The following is a 20,805-nucleotide window of genomic DNA, read 5'->3' as shown; positions in this document are numbered from 1 at the left end:
TGTTATCCAGTCAGTGTGTGTTTACTAGTTTTGGGTTGTGTTCATTTTGATAAACTATAGTGTGTGTGAAGGCTGTACCAGCTCCAGCCTGTCTGGACATCGAGTCCCCGGGTTTCCAGATAAGAGAAACAACGCCTCTATCTCCGTGCCTGGGGGCGTTTCTGCAGTTGAAAGACGGACTTCTGTAGCCCACATCGGTCGGTACCGGGACAAAGAGGTCCGCGATGGGCTCCGGAGACCCGTGGTGGGGTTTAAAAAATGAAATGCAGATTTCTGGAGCTCAGATCACCATCAGAACCTGGACAGAACCGACCACCGGAAGAGATGCGCAACTCAGCGGGCCAGTTGGCTTCCGGGTCGGAACTGGATCAGACCCGCCGCCCAGACAACCAGGAGAGGATCATGTGCAGCTTTTAAAAATACCAACTGAACTGGCTTGCTGGTGTTTGGGTCGGATCCAGCTCACAGAAGCCCGCATGAGCTCCAGAACCGGAAGCTCTCTCTCTCTCTAAAACACTAAACTGCGTTAGGTGAACGGATATTAGCGAGTATGAGACCGCTGACAGACGCTCATTAGTATTAATATTATATTAACTGACCAATACTATTTTAATTGTCTGGTACACGATAGTAATCTGTACAGTATTGTGATGTTAGCACACGAGTTTAAGCTAGCATCGTGAACTCACCTGCTGCTTCCCCGCTGCTTCTCCTCAATCTCTCCATTTTGGCCGATGGTTTCTCCCTCTGGGTTGTCTCTGCTCTCTGGGGCGTGCAGCAAACTCATAACTTTATGGTTTTGGTCCATCAGAAGTAGAATTATAAACATTTAAAGTTTCCTCTGTGTCAGAGCCGTATTAATAATAATAATGCATTGAACTTATACAGGTGCTGGCCAGTAAATTGGAATATCATCAAAAGGTTGAAAATATTTCAGTAATTCCATTCAAAACGTGAAACTTGTACATTATATTCATGCAATGCACACAGACCAATGTATTTCCGATGTTTATTACGTTTAATTTTGATATTTATAGGTGACAACCAATGAAAACATCAAATCTGGTATCTCAGAAAATTAGAATATTCTAAAGGCCAATGAAAAAATGTTTGTTTCTCTAATGTTGGCCAACTGAAAAGAATGAACATGAAAAGAATGTGCATGTATAGCACTCAATACTTAGTCGGGGCTCCTTTTGCCTCAATAACTGCAGTAATGCGGCGTGGCATGGACTCGATCAGTCTGTGGCACTGCTCAGGTGTTATGAGAGCCCAGGTTGCTCTGATAGTCGTCTTCAGCTCCTCTGCATTGTTGGGTCTAGCGTATTGCATCCTCCGCTTCACAATACCCCATAGATTTTCTATGGGGTTAAGGTCAGGCGAGTTTGCTGGCCAATCAAGGACAGGGATACCATGGTCCTTGAACCAGGTGCTGGTGGTTTTGGCACTGTGTGCAGGTGCCAAGTCCTGTTGAAAGGTGAAGTCTGCATCCCCATAAAGTTGGTCAGCAGCAGGAAGCATGAAGTGCTCTAAAACTTCCTGGTAGACGGCTGCATTGACCCTGGACCTCAGGAAACAGAGTGGGCCAACACCGGCAGATGACATGGCACCCCACACCATCACTGACGGTGGAAACTTTACACTGGACCTCATGCAACGTGGATTCTGTGCTTCTCCGCTCTTCCTCCAGACTCTGGGTCCTTGATTTCCAAAGGAAATGCAGAACTTGCTTTCATCAGAAAACATAACTTTGGACCACTCAGCATCAGTCCAGTCCTTTTTGTCCTTGTCCCAGGCGAGACGCTTCTTGCGCTGTTTCATGTTCAAGAGTGGCTTGACACACGGAATGCGACACCTGAATCCCATGTCTTTCATGAGTCTCCTCGTGGTGGTTCTTGAAGCGCTGACTCCAGCTGCAGTCCACTCTTTGTGGATCTCCCCCACATTTTTGAATGGGTTTGTCGTCACAATTCTCTGCAGGGTGCGGTTATCCCTAGAGCTTGTACACTTTTTCCTACCACATTTTTTCCGTCCCTTCGCCTGTCTGTTAATGTGCTTGGACACAGAGCTCTGCGAACAGCCAGCTTCTTTAGCAATCACCTTTTGTGTCTTGCCCTCCTTGTGCAAGGTGTCAATGATTGTCTTTTGGACAGCTGTTAAGTCAGAAGTCTTCCCCATGATTGTGGTGCCTTCAAAACAAGACTGAGGGACCTTTTAAAGGCCTTTGCAGGTGTTTTGAGTAAATCAGCTGATTAGAGTGGCAGCAGGTGTCTTCTATATTCAGCCTTTTCAGAATATTCTAATTTTTTGAGATACCAAATTTGGAGTTTTCATTAGTTGTCACTTATGAATATCAAATTTAAATGTAATGAACATTGGAAATACATTGGTCTGTGTGCATTGCATGAATATAATGTACAAGTTTCACGTTTTGAATGGAATTACTGAAATATTTTCAACCTTTTGATGATATTCTAATTTACTGGCCAGCACCTGTATAGCGCTTTTCTAGACACCCAAAGACGCTTTCACACACTCTCACATTCACACACTGCTAGTGATGGTAAGCTACTTGTAGCCACAGCCGCCCTGGGGAGGTCTGACAGAGGCGAGGCTGCCATTTGGCGCCGTCGGCCCCTCTGACCACCACTAACACAGGCAAGTTGGGTGAGGTGTCTTGCCCAAGGACACAGCAGCAGGATACCCCTGGCAGGAGCTGGAATCGAACCCGTGACCCTCCGATCATGAGGCAACCTGCTCTACCACCTAAGCTTCTGCTGCCCCCATTAGAATCCATATTTTTCTCTGGATTAAGGCCCTGTCCACACGTAGCCGGGGATCTGCCAAAACGTAGATATTTTTCTACGTTTTGGCCTGTCATCCACACGAAAACGGATCTTTTTAAAAACTCCGGCCAAAGTGAAGATCTGCGTTTTCTCCGTTTTGGGTGTCTGCGTGTGGACAGACAAAACCGGAGTTTTAATGTCTGCAACATCACTTTCCGCGACAAAAAAATGCTGACATCACGTGTGCGACCTGTGTTTACACTAGCCGACAGCATGGATGCCCTCAGAGCTGCGCTCGCTTTATCAGTTGTCCAAGCGCTTCTTGCTTGTTTGTTTTTGCAAGCGGAATTACTGCTCCTTGCGGAAGACCACAGACGAAGGACGAGGTTAAGAACGGGGAAAGTACTGCCGCCTACAGGTCTGGCATGTCCTTAACAACGTATTTATCCGGGTACGTGTGGACAGAGTTTTTTTTTAAACGAGGTGGTGTGGATGCAAGTTTTTGGAGGGGCGGATATTCATTTTTTTAAAAATCCCGGCTACGTGTGGACTAGGCCTAAGCTAACAGGAGTCCCTCAGCTGACGTCACTTGGTTTGGCAAAAAAAAGAAGCTTTTTCACAAAAATGACTCTGAAAGCCTAAATAATTTATGTTTGTGTAAAAAAAAACTTTTAAAACGAGTTTCTATTAAGTTTCTCTAAACATTGGTTCATGGGAGTCTCTAACCTGCAATTTGCTCTTTAAGGGTTTCAGGGACTTAAAAAACAAGTTGCTTTGTTGGAATTAGCAATAAACAATGAACTGACTGAAACATCACAAAAATAGATAATTGTGCCATTTTTATATCAACAAATCTTTATTTTATTTATTTAAATTAACTGATATATCCATATTCAAATTAGATCCGTTTTTGCTGCTTTACACTCAATTAGCTCACATTCAGGTTGAACGGTTTGTGAAATCCTGGGTTTACCTCAGTAGCGGGTATGTCTCCTGGATGTAGGAAGAAATCAAGTTTAATGTAAATATTCAGATGTATTCATGCAATGACTAAAATGTATACATATACAGTAATTTAAGAATAAATAGTTTCTACTTATTTATCTATTTTTCCCTGAACTCTAAATGTTAATGCCCTTCATTTCTGCTGTAGTCATATATTTGCTTTTTTTTTTTTTTTGCTGTTTAAAGACTTTTCCCTCATCTATTGTTTTACATCTGCAATGAAAATTATGTTTCTTTAAACTCCATCAAACTGTGAGTGTTTTAAACCTTATTACTTAACTTTAACGTCATATCAGTTTATACATCTTTACATTTAAAATGTTTATTTGACATTTGTGCCTTTATTAACCTGAGTGGGATTTAGCTGTGATCTCAAATGGAAACATGCTGGCTCAATTTCAAGACAACAAAATCCTAAAAAAAAAAAGGAATTTGGTGTGGTTATTTAATTCCTCAAAGTGGCTTCCTTATAAAATATAAAACAAATCTCATTTTAGTGGCATTATGCATTGAAAAACAATCAAATTAAGAACAAACTAACTAAAATATAGTTTGCTGTTCTGAAAATCAGAATGTTTTTAAAATATTAGTGTTGGATTTTATACGATTATGACTGTAGTAACTGACAGGACTTTAATGAATGAGGGAACTCCTTGTTTCATTAAATATTAATGTCTCTTTAGCTTCAGCAGAGTTATTCAGGTCTCAGAGTGTTGAATGTGACAGGAACATGAACAGAGTTCATCTGTATTCCTATCAGAGCACTTTAAATTCAAATACAAAAAGGGAAACACGTGGTTATCCAAAGTCTAAAGCTAATATGCAACGTGTTGGAGGTTGTTATAGAGCGTTTCTGTTTTCCAGATGGACAGGTCAGATTTTAAGGGTCTTTCGTGCTGAAGTGTTGAACCAAATCAGTTAATAATTTGGTGTGTGAGTCGTGGAAAAGGGCTTCCAGAGGCTGTTAGGCTCAACAATCGAACATCCAACAGAGTAAAGTTCATAAAATAAAATGAAAAATTGAGGCATGGTGTGCTTTCACCCTGCTGTTTTAGGTCAAATAAACTAGCCGACTTCCTCCTTTGTGCTGTTAAATGTTAGAACACTCAGTGATCATATACCGTAAATCCTCTAATACAGGCCTGGGCCTGTATTAGAGGATTTACGGTATGTTATAATCCACTTCCTCGCTAAGTAAAGCATGTGTTGGGTTTTTAAAAAGTAACAGTATCAAGTCAACGGTTAGAAAACCCGTCAGTTATGTATAAAGGGACTTTTTCTTCTGTATTTCTGACGTAAATATTAAATGTGACTGAAGCTTCACTGAAACATCATCCTCTACTGGTTCCTAAACTACTGAGTCAGTGTTTATGTGGTGACCTTCTACATGCTGCTGTAACGATATTGTCCCTGTAATGTGCAATCCCAATCTGGCTGACAAATTTATACACAGACGAGTTTTAAATAAATATTTTTGCTACAAAAATAAGTTTTGGTGTTTTAATTTTATTGTTGTGTGACAATGTGCACCAAAGAGACACGAAACACAACATGGACCTGACTTCTACAACAAGGCACAAGACAACCAGAGACATGGCCGCCACCACCACAATGATTCAAAAGTGACTTGGAAACACAAGATGCACAAAATCCTCATGAGACACATAATCACAAAGAGACATTTGACATCTCACGAAGATGCAAAGCTCGTGTGTGTCTGCTCTCTCTTCTCTGGAGGATGGCTGCTTATACTGAGCCAGGATCCTCTGGAGGTTACTTCTTGTTAAAAGGGAGTTTTCCTCTCCACTGTTACTGCATGCTTGCTTAGTATGATGATTGCTGTAAAGATTCTGACAGTAGTCAGTGACTCGATGCAATCTGCTGGGTTCCTTATGTAGGAAACGTTTTGCTGATTGGCTTAATGAACTGACCTGCATTGGAATGTTTACTGCATGAAGTGCCTTGAGACGACTCTTGTCTTGATTTGGTGCAATATAAATAAACTTGAATTGAATTGCATACTTATTTCAAATTTACTATTTAAACTTTAACATATTTTGAATAGTTTCTTTTACAGATCGGAGGTTTTAACAGTTTCTATGAAAACCAATTCAGGTAAATGTTCATGGTGGTGATCAGTTCCTCTGTGAAGAGAACCCATAGTCCTGGATGGTTTGGCGATGTCATCAATAGTAGAAGCTGTCAGTGACTCGGAAGACATCAGATGAGCCTTGGTATTTGGTGATGATGGGTCGTAGACCTTTCATCTGCTTGTAATGTCCAAAGTGTTGGATCCTGTAGGTGCCGTGGGCAGCGGTTGGGGGGATGTGCCATTCAATGGTAGCATTACTCTGTTGATTTGAACCTTTCAGCCAATGAAACCTGCAGAAAAATACATTTTGGCCTCGGTGACAATGAATGATTAACTGTAACTTTTAAGACCAGGGCCTTTATGTCTTGATTGTCATACAAACTAAAAAGTAAACTATTAGTTTTCTTTGGCAGATGTATGATTGCATCACGATCATACTGTAAAATAACACATGAAGAGTTGGAGTCATAAAAAGCTGCAGACCACCACAGAGTCTCTGCCTTTACAGTTACTCACCTGGTCTCCCAAGATGCATCAGTGTACACAACCTCCCAGGTTTCTGTTCTGTTATCATAAACCTCCACAGTGACAAAAGTTGTATCTCTCTGTAACAATTAAGGACATGTGTCAGGTGAAATGCACAAAGTTTATTTACTCCAAAAACAACAATGAGCAAAGTCTAAAGCAAAAAAATGCTCAAATTTTAACTGAATATAAATGAGAAAGATTCTTACAATGTCTCCTGAGTGGCGAGGATTTCCTGCCACAAATGTAACAGAAACCACATCCCCCTGAAAAAAATACAGCAGTTTAATAATGTTTGTTTAAGTAAAACAGTCTTTCATCAGCATATGGATGAACGCTGGGTACTTGTTCCATATTTTTTTCATTACTGATGGGTGAAATGAAAAGTTTTGGTAAATCTTTTAGTTTAACATAACATGAGTCACTTAAACTGAAAACAGATAATTATCTCTGCTGGTCATGTATGCCTTTAGAACACACATCAAACAAAAGTCATCACAAACTGGAATATAAGTATATAAGACTCAATAAAATGTCTTTAAACATACCTATTAATAAAACAGTGATGGGCACAACAGCGTCCACCTAACTGATGAACTGAGTAGCACCTTGTGAACGGAGACGTCTTACCTGTCTGTAGACAGGGTAGACCTGCTCCAGGACGTCTCCAAAGCTGCTGTTGTCTGGTTTTTTATCCACAGCTGCTGCAGCCATTAGATTGAAAAGATTCTTTGTAAAGAAAGGAGGTTCAGGGCCAGCAGGCAGCTCTGACACTCTGTCCTGAAAAAAACAAAATCACCAAAATGCGTAGCATCACTGTTGATGGTTTTAGCTTCAAATCAGTTATATTGCAGAAGTAGAACAGACTCAAATGTTTAATGTATGCATTATGGGGATCGTATTTGTTGGGTTTGTTTTGGAAGGAAATGTGCAATTTGCCCAGTCGCACCTGAGCGATGGCTCGGGCTAAGCTACGGTACTTGTGCAGATAGGCAGTTAGTGTATGTGGACCATAGATGGTGGAAGCCCCTTCATACCGCTGCACCTGAAAATCCAAACAAACACTTGTTTGTTTTTTTCTTTCAACAACAGTCAACAACCTAAACATTCCCTAAGTTTAGCTAATGTTTTATTTCACAATAAAATGTAGCAGTTTCATACCTGGTACTCTTCATAGGTGGTTATGTAGTGAGTGTAGATATTACTGAGTCCAGCGATGACCACCTCTGTGTCCTTGAAGGTGTTTTCAGACTCCAACTCCTGTTGCACAGTAATAATAAAACAGAAATACTACTATGTATTTTTACACAGCAGGCATGAAGTTTGTGTTCATGTTGGTTGTTTGCTAACCTCTTTGACAGCTTTTCGTAACCTTCTCCCTGACATGGTGCTGTTGAAAAACAAGCATTCACAGATAAGAGCTAGGAGTGTTACCAGCAGATACCCTAAAGTCTGGAGCCTTTTTCATGACTTCACTGTCAGTTTAACATCATTACGTCATTTCTCCGGGAACAGCTATGACGGCCACAGATCCAATAGTGACAATCTGAACGTCAACAATCTGAGGATGCCAAGGTAGGGGCCAGTTCATCTGCAACACAAATACTGTATCAGTATCAGGTTTACAGCTAAACAAGATGTTAATGTAAAATTAATACAAATGTAAAGTCTACAAATGATTAAGTTCCTCTAAACTTGGTGTTTGAAGAGCTGCTGTGAAGCACTTTGGTGAAGCCCTGGTGGCGCGGCCCTACGTGGACAAGCGGGTTCAGAAAATGGATGGAGGTTCTGTATTTTACTCTTTTTAATCTCAAAATAATTGGATATAGAATGTGAAATGTGATTTTAAATGTTAAAAGGTCTGGAGCATCTGATAAGTGGCTTGTCTTACCTCTCCTGTGCTAAATAGAATCGGTTTGGGATGATGGCATTCCTTTGTCTGATTGGATGGCGGTCCCAACAGAGCATCTCTGATCCCATCCCAGAATGGGTCCCCTTCCACAGCACCTTTGCAAGAATTGACAGGTGCAGGGTTATTGAGGAAAAGACCAACACAGAAGACAGACGTCAAACAGTAAGAGGACAGTAGAATCACCCTGAGTGAAGTTCAGGTCTCCTCCTCCATCTGTTGTTCCTGCTGCAAAACTGTGACCCAGAGCGGGTTTACACGTGCTGACCTAATAAACAAAAATAATAAATAAAAAAGTATTACCTCAAAGAAATATATAAATACTGAAATTCAGGCTGTGTGAAAAAAGAAGCTAATGAAGACACAGTTAAACCATAACTTAGTTATAAAGCTGTATACGATTACAGTGCTTATAATGAGTACCGTCAGCGCATGCTTGAAGGTGAATATTTAAAAATAACTGCATGCTGTCTAAAATTCATCTGTAAGCTTACAACAGATAACATGTGAAAACACGCCATGAGGTGTGAATAACAATCACATTTAAGCAAGATACAAAACTTTAAAATAAAAATATTTATGTAAATATATCATTTTTAAACTGTGCAACATATCACTTGCTCTCCTGAGCCTCCTGTTAACCTGAATACATGAAATCAATTCATTTATCAAAGCCATTGTTATTTCACCTTCCTCAATGGGAAAAAGCATTGTGTTTGTGTGTGTGCCTTAACTGTATGTGTCTCATTGATCTGAACAGTCACATCTGTCATGTTGACCCACTGATGAGCAGCATGAATGGGACCTGTTACTTCCTCAACTGCATTTGCATAGAGTTCCTGCAGGGGGCAGCAACATAAACACAAGGATGCTTATCTGAAAGACAATTCAACTGAATGTTACTAATCTGAAAAACAAATAATTCTGAGTAAATTAAATTCTTTATTTAACCAGGAAGGTCCCATTGGGATTAAAAACCTCATTTTCCAATGATACGAGAACATAGTTTTAATGTGTTTCCAAAAAGTAGGTTGAACACCAAGGATCCCCGTTTGTTAAATCAGAAAGTTTATTTTTCCTGCCACCATTTATTTATGTTTAATCATCTAATATTTATTTAATTAATTACAAAAACAGCTACTGACAGACAAGTACCTTGGCCTTCATGTAGATGCTATGTCCGATGATCTTTGTGCTGTCAAACATGTCCTCTCCTGGTCCAAAAGCCTTACACTCCTTAGTCTGAAACACACGTTGGGCTTATTTAGTCCATACAGTGTGTGTGTGTGTGTGTGTGTGTGTGTGTGTGTGTGTGTGTGTGTGTGTGTGTGTGTGTGTGTGTGTGTGTGTGTGTGTGTGTGTGTGTGTGTGTGTGTGTGTGTGTGTGTGTGTGTGTGTGTGTGTGTGTGTGTGTGTACCAAGGACACATGACAGTGACAGACTGAGCGGGGCTCAAACAACCCTCAGATTACGGGGCGAGCACTTAACTCCTGTGCCACCGTCACCCCATGTGTGATTCAGGGCGTAAGGCTAAGCGGATTAGAAAATAGTTCTTTTATCCACATTGACTTGCATTAATTTTTTTTCGTTCTTCCCGCGACCCATGAGCTGACTGGAAAGGGAGGAGACTCCCCATACAAGGTATTTACAGTACCATGGTCCTCACTAGTACAGCAAGACAAACACGTGTGTATATGTTACCCCTCCAACAGGACAGGAACTGTTTAGATAGTCGCAGGGTAGCCCACTGTTCACACAGTGAGGTCCTCTGGTATTTGGAGTGACATCACCAAGGTTACTGGAGGAGAAACCAGCAACAAAGCTTCCCTGATAATTGCAAACAAAGGAAGAATTGACATCCTGATGTAAAAAAACTAAGAATAAAAAATGCACAGTCCATGCAAGATGTACTTGAATGTCATTGTGCTCAACCCTTGTTTAATCTGATTTGATCAGATTTCAGTGATCACTGTTATGTCAGTCAAAAACCCACAAATGGACAGTTTGGATATGAAGCTGCACGCTCGTACCTGTCCAGGTAGCGCCCCATGGTTCTTGTCCTTCTCCAGCAGGTAGGAAGCATAACCCATGTTATCACTGCTCACCATGCGGTTTGTGTAGTTCATGCTAACAGCGTGAACAGCAAACCAGCTGTGACAAAATATAATGATAAAATTAATCATGAAGTGTTTTACCCTAAAGTCAAAGTTTGTTGATAATGTCTGAGAACACAGGAAGTGAATTCTGAGTGAACGGTGAGAAATATTTGCTTTCCTCATGATTTTTATTTAATGTAAAAGTAACAGAAGGCTGATTAGCACAGGTGCCATCAGTCCCTCCGACCACCACCAGCAGTCAAGGTGGGTTAAGTGTCTTGCCCAAGGACATAACAGCAGAACTCTCTGTCCGGAGTCAGGATCGAACCTGCAACCTTCCGATTACTGGACAACCCGCTCAACCTGCTGACCTACTGCTGTCTCAGCTAGTAGAAGCTAACTATTTGCATTAGCAACTCCACCACACACCAGAACTCCTTCAGGCTTGTGTCATTTGTGGTGATAAAACATCAACATTTCAAAGCAAACAGGGACAGTGGTAGAGTCGTGTTGCAGTTAGCCAATCAGAGGTGAAATGTCCAAATATCAGGAAATAAGACTCCAAAGCCTGAATCTACTTTCTCCTCTGGCTGATTCATCTGTGCTGAAATGGGCACATCTGAGCTACCTCCTCACAGTACAAATTACAGTGGTTAATTTGTAATCTGCTGATTACAGTACAAATTCTGACTTTATTAATTGAATAGCATTTGTCAGTATCAAAAAATCATCAGAAAGTGACTGACCTATTAAAGATGTTTCGATTTACCTGATCATACCGATACCATCTCCATCCAGATCAGTGAACTTTAGAACCAACACCTGTTTGTCCGTGTTCCATTTATACCTGAAGAGATCAATACCAGAACCAATCAGCTATGCTGTTTTACAAGTGAACAAAGCAGGACTTTGTGATCAAAACCCAGAGCAGATTAACTCTTCAGCCAGGACGTGTTCCTCCGTCAATAACAAAACTTCACTGGACTAGAGATTCGTGTTAATCAGCAGGTGTTTTTATCCACTTGCTTCAGGCGATGTGGTTTAACTAATCTTAACAGTGGCCATTACTCAGTGGTTTGATGAAACAGGTTATCTTGGCATCAGTTTGTTTAAACATGTGAGATAGTTTCAGTTTAAAAATGTCATTAGTGACAAATGTTGTTTAAAACCAAATCACTCCGGACAAAAATCAAAATAATAAATAATCAGTCAGTGGGCTAAATGTAAAGCATCAGTTTAAATATCTCATCAAGCCTGTAAAATGTCTATTAGAAATATGTTTTTAATGTTGTCCCAGTTCGGTTCACTTTCTCTGTAAGTCTTCACAGTCTAAAGTTCAAAGGGAGTGTCTCAGAGAAGTTCATCGGAATGAGTGTACAGGCTGTTCTACAGGGAACCCTGAAATCACCACAAGTGTTTCCAGTCTTTTCTCAGAGTGGGTCTGAAACTGAGCAGTCAGACATCATCTGACAGCATTGCACACTTAGAAGCTGTCTGAGAAATCAAAACATTTTAGAGATTCATCTCTGATCTCTGCTGATTTACAGGATACCTTGGATTTAGAGACTAGTGGGTATAAGGCATGTGTTTCCATGGAGACGGAGACAGGTGGGTTTACAGCAGATGTTACCACTGAGACACAGGGTGATGGCTTCATAGCATATTTTCTCTTTTTTCTTTACAACATCTGCTAATATGGAAACAGTTAAGTTTGATCACTCTTTGTGTTGCCATGGAAACAGAGTCAGATCTATTTCCCAGCAAGTGTTACCACAGCGACAGAAATTAGTATCTGCAGAGTTAGGGATTCTGAAATTTACCTATATCCCTTAAAAATAATTACGTTGCAAATTCCACATGTGTTTACAAGAATATCTATATTCACGTTTGTGAAATGATTGTTTGCAGGTGTTTTTATGTACCTGTTTCTCTCATCCTCTGGGTTGTTCAGGTAGGAGTGAGGACTTCTGTTTATACTGCTGTCATCCAGCTCACCTTTGTTTCTGTATATCCTTCCAGGTCTCTTGTTACTGTGGGCTATGTCTATGCTCTGGAAACAAGATTTAAATGAATCACCCAGTATGTTGTATCAATTATTAATCATGATCTTAAGCATACAATCACACACTTTAAGAGAACATCAAATTCATCCTTATCTAATAAATCATCACGTCTAAAATGCTATTTTGTATGCGAGCTGTAGTGAGCGCAAAGTCAGTTCTGTTGTACACCTGTGCAATGACAATAAAAACAATCTTGGATCAATTAGGGAAACAGTTTCAAGCATCTGGCATCAGGTTCATTAGGACAGAAACATTAAATCAGTGTCAGGAAATGTTCAGGTCCTCTGTAACAGCTCCCTCTACAAGAAAATCCACAAACCATCATAGATCCAGTGCTTATAAGTGCGATAAATAAGGGGAGGGTTACTGTTTTTGTCTTTAATGCTGTGGTTTTATGTCACCAAACATATATTTTACTAACAGACACATGGGCAACAAAACACCTTTTTCTTCTTCCGGCTCTTGGAGAGTACAAACGCTTTTTTACTACTCTCCTCCCTCCTTATCCCAAGACTCTTTGTCTGTCTTGGGATGTACGGCGCTTCTGCATTTTTTCTGGAAACTGGAAATGATTAAAAATGGATCTGGTCAGTTGGTCTCTCAACGCGATTGACAAAAAATTTTCAACGATGAGAACGGGAGAAGGGGCTCCTGGATGCCCCTCTGGGACAGAGCCAGCTGGGCATATCATGGACTCCTGGAAACAGCGGAACCTGATCTGCCTCTCTCAACTGTCTGTAGAGGATTCTGAAGACGTCTGGATATTCGTGGTGTTGGTGTCAGGTTTCTTGCTTTTTGGCCTGAGTGGTTACCAGGCTTACCGGAAAATTAATGAGCTGTCGAGGAATATTGGCTCAATCCCGGAGCTCAGGGGTGGATTACACCGCGATGTGAACGCTCAAACTCATATAATTGTCGAGATGAGTCGTAAGCTTGGAACTTTGGCTGAGATTCAGACTCTGGCACAGAAGGTGGATTCGATCAAGGAGAAAGTGGACGGATCAGCACGGATTGGGATAGATTAATCTATGCCATTATTGGATCGAGAGGGGTTGGAGACCAACGGCACTTTAAGACAGAGAGGAAATTATCTCTGTCTGGCCCCAAAACAAGTTCTTATCTGAATCTGGTGCCCTTGAGCCTGTGAGGCTGAAGTGATTACTCCCCCTCAGAAGAAATGTGGAATGCAGCCGTCGCCATGGCAACTCTATCTCCCTATCCCAGCCTGGGCGGGACTATGACCGGTGAAGGCCGTTGAATCGTTTCCAGGAGTCACTGTGCTTTCCAAACCCAACTACCTCCCTCCCCTGTCCAAACGGAGGTGATGAGCGCTGCTTATCGCGGCTGCATGCACTGATGTGTGGAGAGTCCCCAACCCTACCTCCCCACCTAGTGGACACTTATGTTGTGTAATGTCTGAAGTCTGTTGCATTTCTGTCTGAGGTGTTTATTGCATAGCAAAGCTGCCCTTCCTGTGGAGGCTAACTCTGAAGTGCCCTTTTTTTTCCTCTACCTGACTCAATCCTCATGTATAAACCCTCTGATCTCTTTTAAGATAGCGCAACTCGGGTTGCGAATGACCACAGTCACCAATTCTTGTCATGTGTCTATATGTATGTATGTTTGATGTCAGAATTGTGTGTACTGAAACTCTAATTTCCCTCTGGGATTAATAAAGTATCTTTGAATTGAATTGAATTTGAATTGAAACATCTTCATGCCTGAGGTTCTCTGATCAGACTGCTGCATCCTGAGACAAGGTGCTGATCAAATGGGTAAGTAACATCGTTGCATGACAAAAACCAGTACCAGAGTGAGGACCAGAACATTTTGGCCCACACAGAGACAGACCTTTACTATACCGTTGACCAATGGTTGTATCGATGATTTGATGTAACCATTACTGGTGATCATAAACAGTGTGTACTGGAAATATCCAGCCAGTCCACAGTGGGTGTGTGTTCCACTCAGGACCACATTATCCTGACGGTACAAGTTCCCGTACTTCTCCTTCAGCGCCCGCAGAACCTGAACACACACATAGCTCCTTAAAATGATTTGAACACTGACCCAGGTCTGAGCATAAACCAGTTTGAACTCTGAAACCAGTCTGGATAACACATTAAACTAAAGTTACTTAATGGTTAATAAGACTAGTAATAGTCTTGTTGTACACAAGATGTACAAGAATATTTGTATTAACAGTATTTAAAAACACAATTAGTAAAAGTACACATAATGTGTGTGTGTGTGTGTGTGTGTGTGTGTGTGTGTGTGTGTGTGTGTGTGTGTGTGTGTGTGTGTGTTCACCTCCAGTCGTAGTCTTTGAGAAACCATTCCTATGTCTGCAGTAACAAACACGACTGTTCGATTCCCGTCATCAATGATGAAGGCTCGGCTGTAGAGGCGTGTGTGAATGCCTGCAGCCTTTTGCTGAGGGTTTGCATAACCCATCTGCAGATACAGCAATGCATCTACATTAATTAGCACAGCTTATCAAATTTGAATAGATGAAAATGATGTATGTGTCCTGTGAGCAGCAGGAGTGAATTCTGGACCACAGACAGAAGGGTTCTGTACAAGTTTTCATTCAGATTTCTGAAAATTTCAGGAATCTTTTCTGTTAGCTAAAAAAAAGGATCAAAAATTAAAATCCTTTTAGAAAATTCTGTTAAATCTAAACATGTGTTTATACCTCAGATTGACAATGGTGAAAACATAAATTCTGATTAAATATATTCTTTAAAAGTTGAGAAAAAGACGTTTTATAATTTGTACCATTTTCAGCCTTTCAGATGAATTATATGCAAAATTTCCAACGATAAACACAATTGAGACCACCCACAAACAAAAACGGGCATCTTTAAAACAGATCCAGTTCATCCATTAAAACATTCAGTGAGTTCTCAGTTGGCTGTTTGACTCACAAAGCAACAGTTTGTTCTGTGAAACATAATCAGAGAAACCATAAACACTATCAGACCAAACACACCCAGAGAGAAGCTGCTGACCTGGCTGACTGGTTTTCTGCAGAGTAACAGTCTTGCTGTACTTGAGGTGGCATTTAAAAGGAACCTTAGAAGCATTTCCAGTCAAATATTGTGACATAAGACTCACAATCCACTGATAAAACACAGATAACAAACCATCACAAGGAAGATAAACTACTTACCCTATAACATCAGTGGATTGGATATTTCTCACAGAGCAATTTGAAAGTGATTTTAATTTGTAATTGGACAAATAAACTTCAGGTGTTAAAAGTCTTTACGTCAGATTACAACTATCTATTAATATCAGCATGACAATTAGGCCCAACTCAGTTTTATTTCTGACCTGTTAGAATTAAAAAAAACAAAAACAAAGATGAACCAGAGTTTGGTCAACACGCATTTAACAACCAAACAAAGTACATGTTTAATACTGGATCTTTGAACAACCCACATTCTTTTAAACCAGCTTGATGGTTCCTAGACAAAGTGTTCATCCAGACCACTTTAAAAAAACAGCCTAGAAGCTTGGAAGGAAAATAGACAATGACTGGAACTGGAGTTTTAACAAACTTGCATCTGGTGATTAAAACAGAACTGGATCTGGGGCAGGGCTATTCAGTTTTGGGCCTCAATGGCTGGTATCCAGCACATTGTAGTTTTAACACTGCTTCAACACACCTGATTTCAATCAGCAGGTGATTAACAGGCTTCGGCAGAGCCTGATGTGCTGCTGCACAGGCAATAATCAAGTGTGATGGAGCAGAGAAACCACTAAAACGTGCTGGATACTGGCACTTGAGGCCCAGCATTGAACAGCTCTGATCTACAGTTAAATGAAGGACAATGCAGTTAAAATACCCCTTGGGATAACTGTTACTGCCCTTCACCTGACTTCAAACCTGATCTGAGATCAGTTTTACAGTCAGCTCTAAAACCTAATATGAACCACCTGAGTGCACCTGTTAGTTTCATTTTCTTGGTCCAGATCACCAACATCAGACAATTCAGATGTTACAGAATCCAGAGTTTTTTTTTCATTGTTCTGAAACACTGAAATAACCACCAACTTTTGTCCATATCAAATCAAGTTAAGCCTAAGCAGAAAAAAATCCAACTCGCCAAAATGTAATCATAATAAATCCCAACCAGCCAAAAATCAAGCATCAAGCATCAAGCAAGTAAAACCCCACGGAAACAACACCCCAACATGACAAAGCTCAACCTGAACCAGCCATTAAGTGTTTTGATTCAGACCAGAGGGATCTCAGCTGGCGGGCCGGTGCAGTCTGCTCGACCCACTCCAATCAGGTACGATGGGTTCTGAGGCTGTAGATCTGAAAGGAAAACAATGACAGGATTCTGGGTTTAGTGGACCGGACTGCTGCTTTTTTTGAGACATGTCAAACATCTTGATGAAACACTTTTAAAGGATTCTAGTTTGTTTTGGATAGATTCTCAGACATTCAAACATCAGAATCAATGATGCTTAAAGTGACAGTGTGCATTTTTCTTGGCTATTGGGACAGTAGATACCTAAATTGTTTCAAGCAAGCTGTATTTTTGTGTTGGAGTAAGACCTTACCAACAGATACCAATTAGGGTCAAAAAGGCCCAGGGAGTGCAAACTTCAGCTAAATGACAAGCACATCAGACTCCCTTTCATAACTGGCAATGAGTGAAGAGGTAAATGTGTAAAACAACAACATTTATTAATGGTGAAAGTTTTGTAACCATTTGTTAAAAATCAGTAAATGTGTTTTGTCCTCAAGGGCTCCCTTAGAAGGAAACCAGGCATCTAATATGGTGTCACCCAGACACATCGGGGGTGTTTCTCAATGCCAAAGAACCTCGCCTTGATGTCTTGGCCCCACCCCGGTTGCCTAGGAGATACGTGATCAAGAACCTTCAAGGAGTGTTTCAGTGTTCATGGTCTACCGAGACGTGTGTTCTCCATTTGTTAGCCGTTTAGCTAGCTGAGCAAGGATACACAGGAGGTGTCTTGTAGCCTGACCTTGGTTGAAAACTCCACAGAACACAGCGCGGTATTTACAAAAGGATGGCGGATCAGAAGCCGGCAGCTACATCCGGAGCAAATTTCAAGTTTAAATGTAAGTCAGTTGATTTAAAATGGTTGGTTAGTTGCTTAGTAGTTGCAGCTTCGATGGCTAGCAGGTAGTACCTCGCTTGTATATTTAATTTAACAAATATATACACAATTTAAAAAGTAAAAGGCTCATTGTATATTTATATAGAACATTATACATATAAAAATAACGTTATTTCACATGTCACGTGATGTTGCATGACCACCGTGGAAGCCACGGTCACGTGATGTAAGTTGTAACCGTTTTCTTTGACCAAGGAAGGACAGTGTCCTCGTAAGCAAGACTCCCATGTAATTTAGACCAGCTTTTCATTCATTTGATTCATTTTCAACAATAGTTTGATGGATATTTCCAGAGATTGACGATAAAAACTACACATTGTCACTTTAAAATTATCACAGAAAATCCACCAGTGGGGTTCAGTGGTTAATAATATTTAATTGTAGCTCGGGGATTAAACTGCAGTGTGACATTTCCCATCAGCGAAGTAGAACACCCTTATGTATTATTTACAATTGTTGGATTTCATCATTAAAAGCCAAATTATCAAAACCTTTTTTAATGGCCATTTCCCACAAACTATTATGTTAGTAATTTCAGTTTGTCATTTAAATTCTGGGGGTTTGAATTTTTGTCAGAATCTGGTACAAGATTGGTTAGAGTAGCATCTCTGTTTCTGTTATTTTTCAGTAAAATCTGTAAAATCAAACATCTTCCCTCTTCAGAAGCAGTATTTATTCTACTTGGTGGATTATTCATTTTGAGTATTTCCTCACCTGCTTGTGTTTTACTGTTCACTATCAGTACGATCACCGTCACGCAGACAACTAACATGATGAAGAGTAGGATGGAGAGCGTTGCTAGAAAAGTAGGAACACCACAACACTTTCTGCTCGCCATGCTGTCTGCAGAACAGAGAGTCCACAATCCACAATCATCATCATCATCCTCATCCTCACAGCTTCAGTTCAGTCACATTTAAGAAGAGGCACATTTTGTCCTATACAAATATATATGTATGTATATATGTATAAATAATATATATACATGCATACATATAAACATATATATACATGCATACATATAAACATATATATACATGTATGTATATATGTATATATATGTATGTATGTATGTATGTATATATATATATATATATATATATATATATACATATATACATACATATATATATATATATATATACATATGCACATACATACATACATATGAATGTATATATATATGCATGTATTCAGAAGGTGATAAAGGATACAAATGTGGTTAAATCAGTCAAATACTTTTAAAAACATTTGAGGAAGCAAATTATTAGCTTTGACATGAGGTAGACTTGTTGCAATAGGATCCAAATGCAGGTGAGCAGGAACAGGAGGCAGACTGGCAGGCAAAATAAAGCATGAAACAACCTGATATCTGTAAAACTGACTGAGTTACGATCATTATTGTTTGTGTTTGCTAATTTCAGTCAGCTGTTGCTGCTATCTTGAACTGGTTTGGATCCAGGACAAACCTGGAGCAAAGGTGAAGGACAAACTGGGATAAACCTACTGAAGATAAAATAAACTGAAGGAAACAAGTTTTGTTTCCTCTTTCCAATCTGGTATTTGAAAACTCCCAGCTGTTGTTGCTGCTGTTATTTATTACAATGTGTCTGTTACATCCTCCCACCTGTAAATTATTATTCTCTTAAAGTTCTGATCATTTCTTCAGAGCTTCTAGCCTGCAGTAACTCTTCAGACTTCACCCACAGAGCTGGCTGTTTTATGCAACCTTATACTCAGTCGGACCCAGAATCAGACTTGGGACTGAGAAACATAAACTTTACCTACAGATTTAAACATGAAAAGTTTGCATTTTCAGATGGACACAAAAATTGTACTCACCTGTTTGGAGGAGATTCAGGTCTGAGCAGAGAAAGTGTGTTTGTGTGTGTGTGTGTGTGTGTGTGTGACGACGTGAGGCATGTTTTACAGCAGCTTTTATCTACCTGTTTCACACAGACACACACACCAAAGGTCACCTAAGCTCCAAACAGGTCGCAGATTTCCACATTAGGAAGGCCATCTTCAGTAGGTTTGCTTTAGTGCTTAAACTCAGACACTTCTCATAACATTTTCTCCTACTCTAAAGGTACTGTATCATGCAAAATCCACCTTTTGCAGCTTTTGACCATGTTATGATGGCATTCCCTCATGGAAAACACTCCCAAAGTGGTATTTGGCTTCAATCATGCATGTTCTTGTCTCAGCTGCTTCTTCCTTTAAGCTATTGCAAATGGCTAGATGGGGCATGATTGCATCATCAGGCCCCGCTCCTCCAATCTAGGTAGTATCGACTCCAGATCTCGCCTACCTAGGGTCCTCACTTATCAACCGTACTTATGTACAGATCTGTGCATATTTCATGTGTAGGAACAATTTTACACACTGTGTGATATTAACCATTTTGTAATTGTGTGTGGAAATGTTCCTTAACATAAGAAAATCTCCGACCATTCGTACGAACAGTATCTAGAACAGGGCAACTGCAATACTGAAAGTCTCAGTCCTCCACACGTGTTCCTCATCTACAAAAAATATTTTTACACAGACATGTGTGAAAAACAGCTTTATAAAATAACCTGTTAAAACCTATAAAATACATGTGATCGACAGGAATCTGACATTGTAGCATGGCTGATTTTGTGTTGTTGGATGATTTGGCAGAGCGTGCACTCTGGAGGGAACGGGTCTTCTGTGAGCGCACTGTTCTGTTTCCTGAAGGAGATCCTGGACCGTGCTGTGACAGAAACATGGCCAGGGCCGGATTAAGGCAAAGTAGGCACGTGCCTAGGGCCTGATTGGCTGGATGGGGCCCAGACAGAGGGACAAAATTAAAAATAAATAAATAAAAAATAAAATGTACAAATGTCCTATGATAGAATTTGTAGATAGGACTCCTATTTACAGTTTATTTCAATATTTTTTAATTAATTAAAAATAGTGGCAATATTTATCTTAACCATAGACTGTTACATTAGCTATGTCACATTAACGCCAGCCCATGACTGTAGCCTACAACTTGGGCGCAACCCAGTTAAGGATGTCAGAGAAACGGTCAGAGCGGGACACAACAAAGCTAGCAGGTGTTTTTGAGTAGGCTAACTTTCACGATGCTTTCGGGTGCAGCAAACGTAATAAGAAAAAAAAATGAAGAGGAACAAAAGAAGAG

The 20,805-nt window shown here is 40.3% G+C and overlaps 1 protein-coding gene across 1 annotated transcript; it reads right to left on the bottom strand.

Moving 5' to 3' along the window:
- Positions 1–5,277: 5,277 nt before the first annotated feature.
- asah2 (N-acylsphingosine amidohydrolase 2) lies at positions 5,278–19,587 on the bottom strand. The gene is made up of 21 exons (XM_015962521.3): positions 19,479–19,587; positions 18,351–18,479; positions 16,724–16,803; positions 14,787–14,930; positions 14,328–14,504; positions 12,336–12,463; positions 11,183–11,260; positions 10,348–10,468; positions 10,019–10,144; positions 9,473–9,559; positions 9,052–9,156; positions 8,504–8,585; positions 8,300–8,415; positions 7,905–7,999; positions 7,759–7,798; positions 7,570–7,668; positions 7,358–7,453; positions 7,039–7,188; positions 6,618–6,674; positions 6,400–6,488; positions 5,278–6,173 (listed from the first exon to the last, which is right to left on the bottom strand). The coding sequence occupies exons 2-21, from the start codon at positions 18,472–18,474 to the stop codon at positions 5,978–5,980; spliced, it is 2,190 nt and encodes a 729-aa protein (XP_015818007.1). The 5' UTR covers positions 18,475–18,479; positions 19,479–19,587; the 3' UTR covers positions 5,278–5,977.
- Between the last annotated feature and the right edge of the window lie 1,218 nt (positions 19,588–20,805).

This window comes from Nothobranchius furzeri, chromosome 16 (genome assembly GCF_043380555.1).
Source record: "Nothobranchius furzeri strain GRZ-AD chromosome 16, NfurGRZ-RIMD1, whole genome shotgun sequence".
NCBI classification, from domain to species: domain Eukaryota; kingdom Metazoa; phylum Chordata; class Actinopteri; order Cyprinodontiformes; family Nothobranchiidae; genus Nothobranchius; species Nothobranchius furzeri.
This window is presented reverse-complemented; position numbering and strand designations above follow the sequence as displayed.

Excerpts from the sequence above, each read along its gene's own strand:
- asah2 (XM_015962521.3), bottom strand. The coding sequence starts at position 18,474 with ATGGCGAGCAGAAAGTGTTGTGGTGTTCCTACTTTTCTAGCAACGCTC. Across the intron at positions 11,261-12,335 it reads CCAGAGGATGAGAGAAACAG|GTATAAATGGAACACGGACA; the intron begins GTACATAAAAAC and ends TGATCTCTTCAG. Across the intron at positions 10,145-10,347 it reads ATGGGGCGCTACCTGGACAG|GGAAGCTTTGTTGCTGGTTT; the intron begins GTACGAGCGTGC and ends TGCAATTATCAG.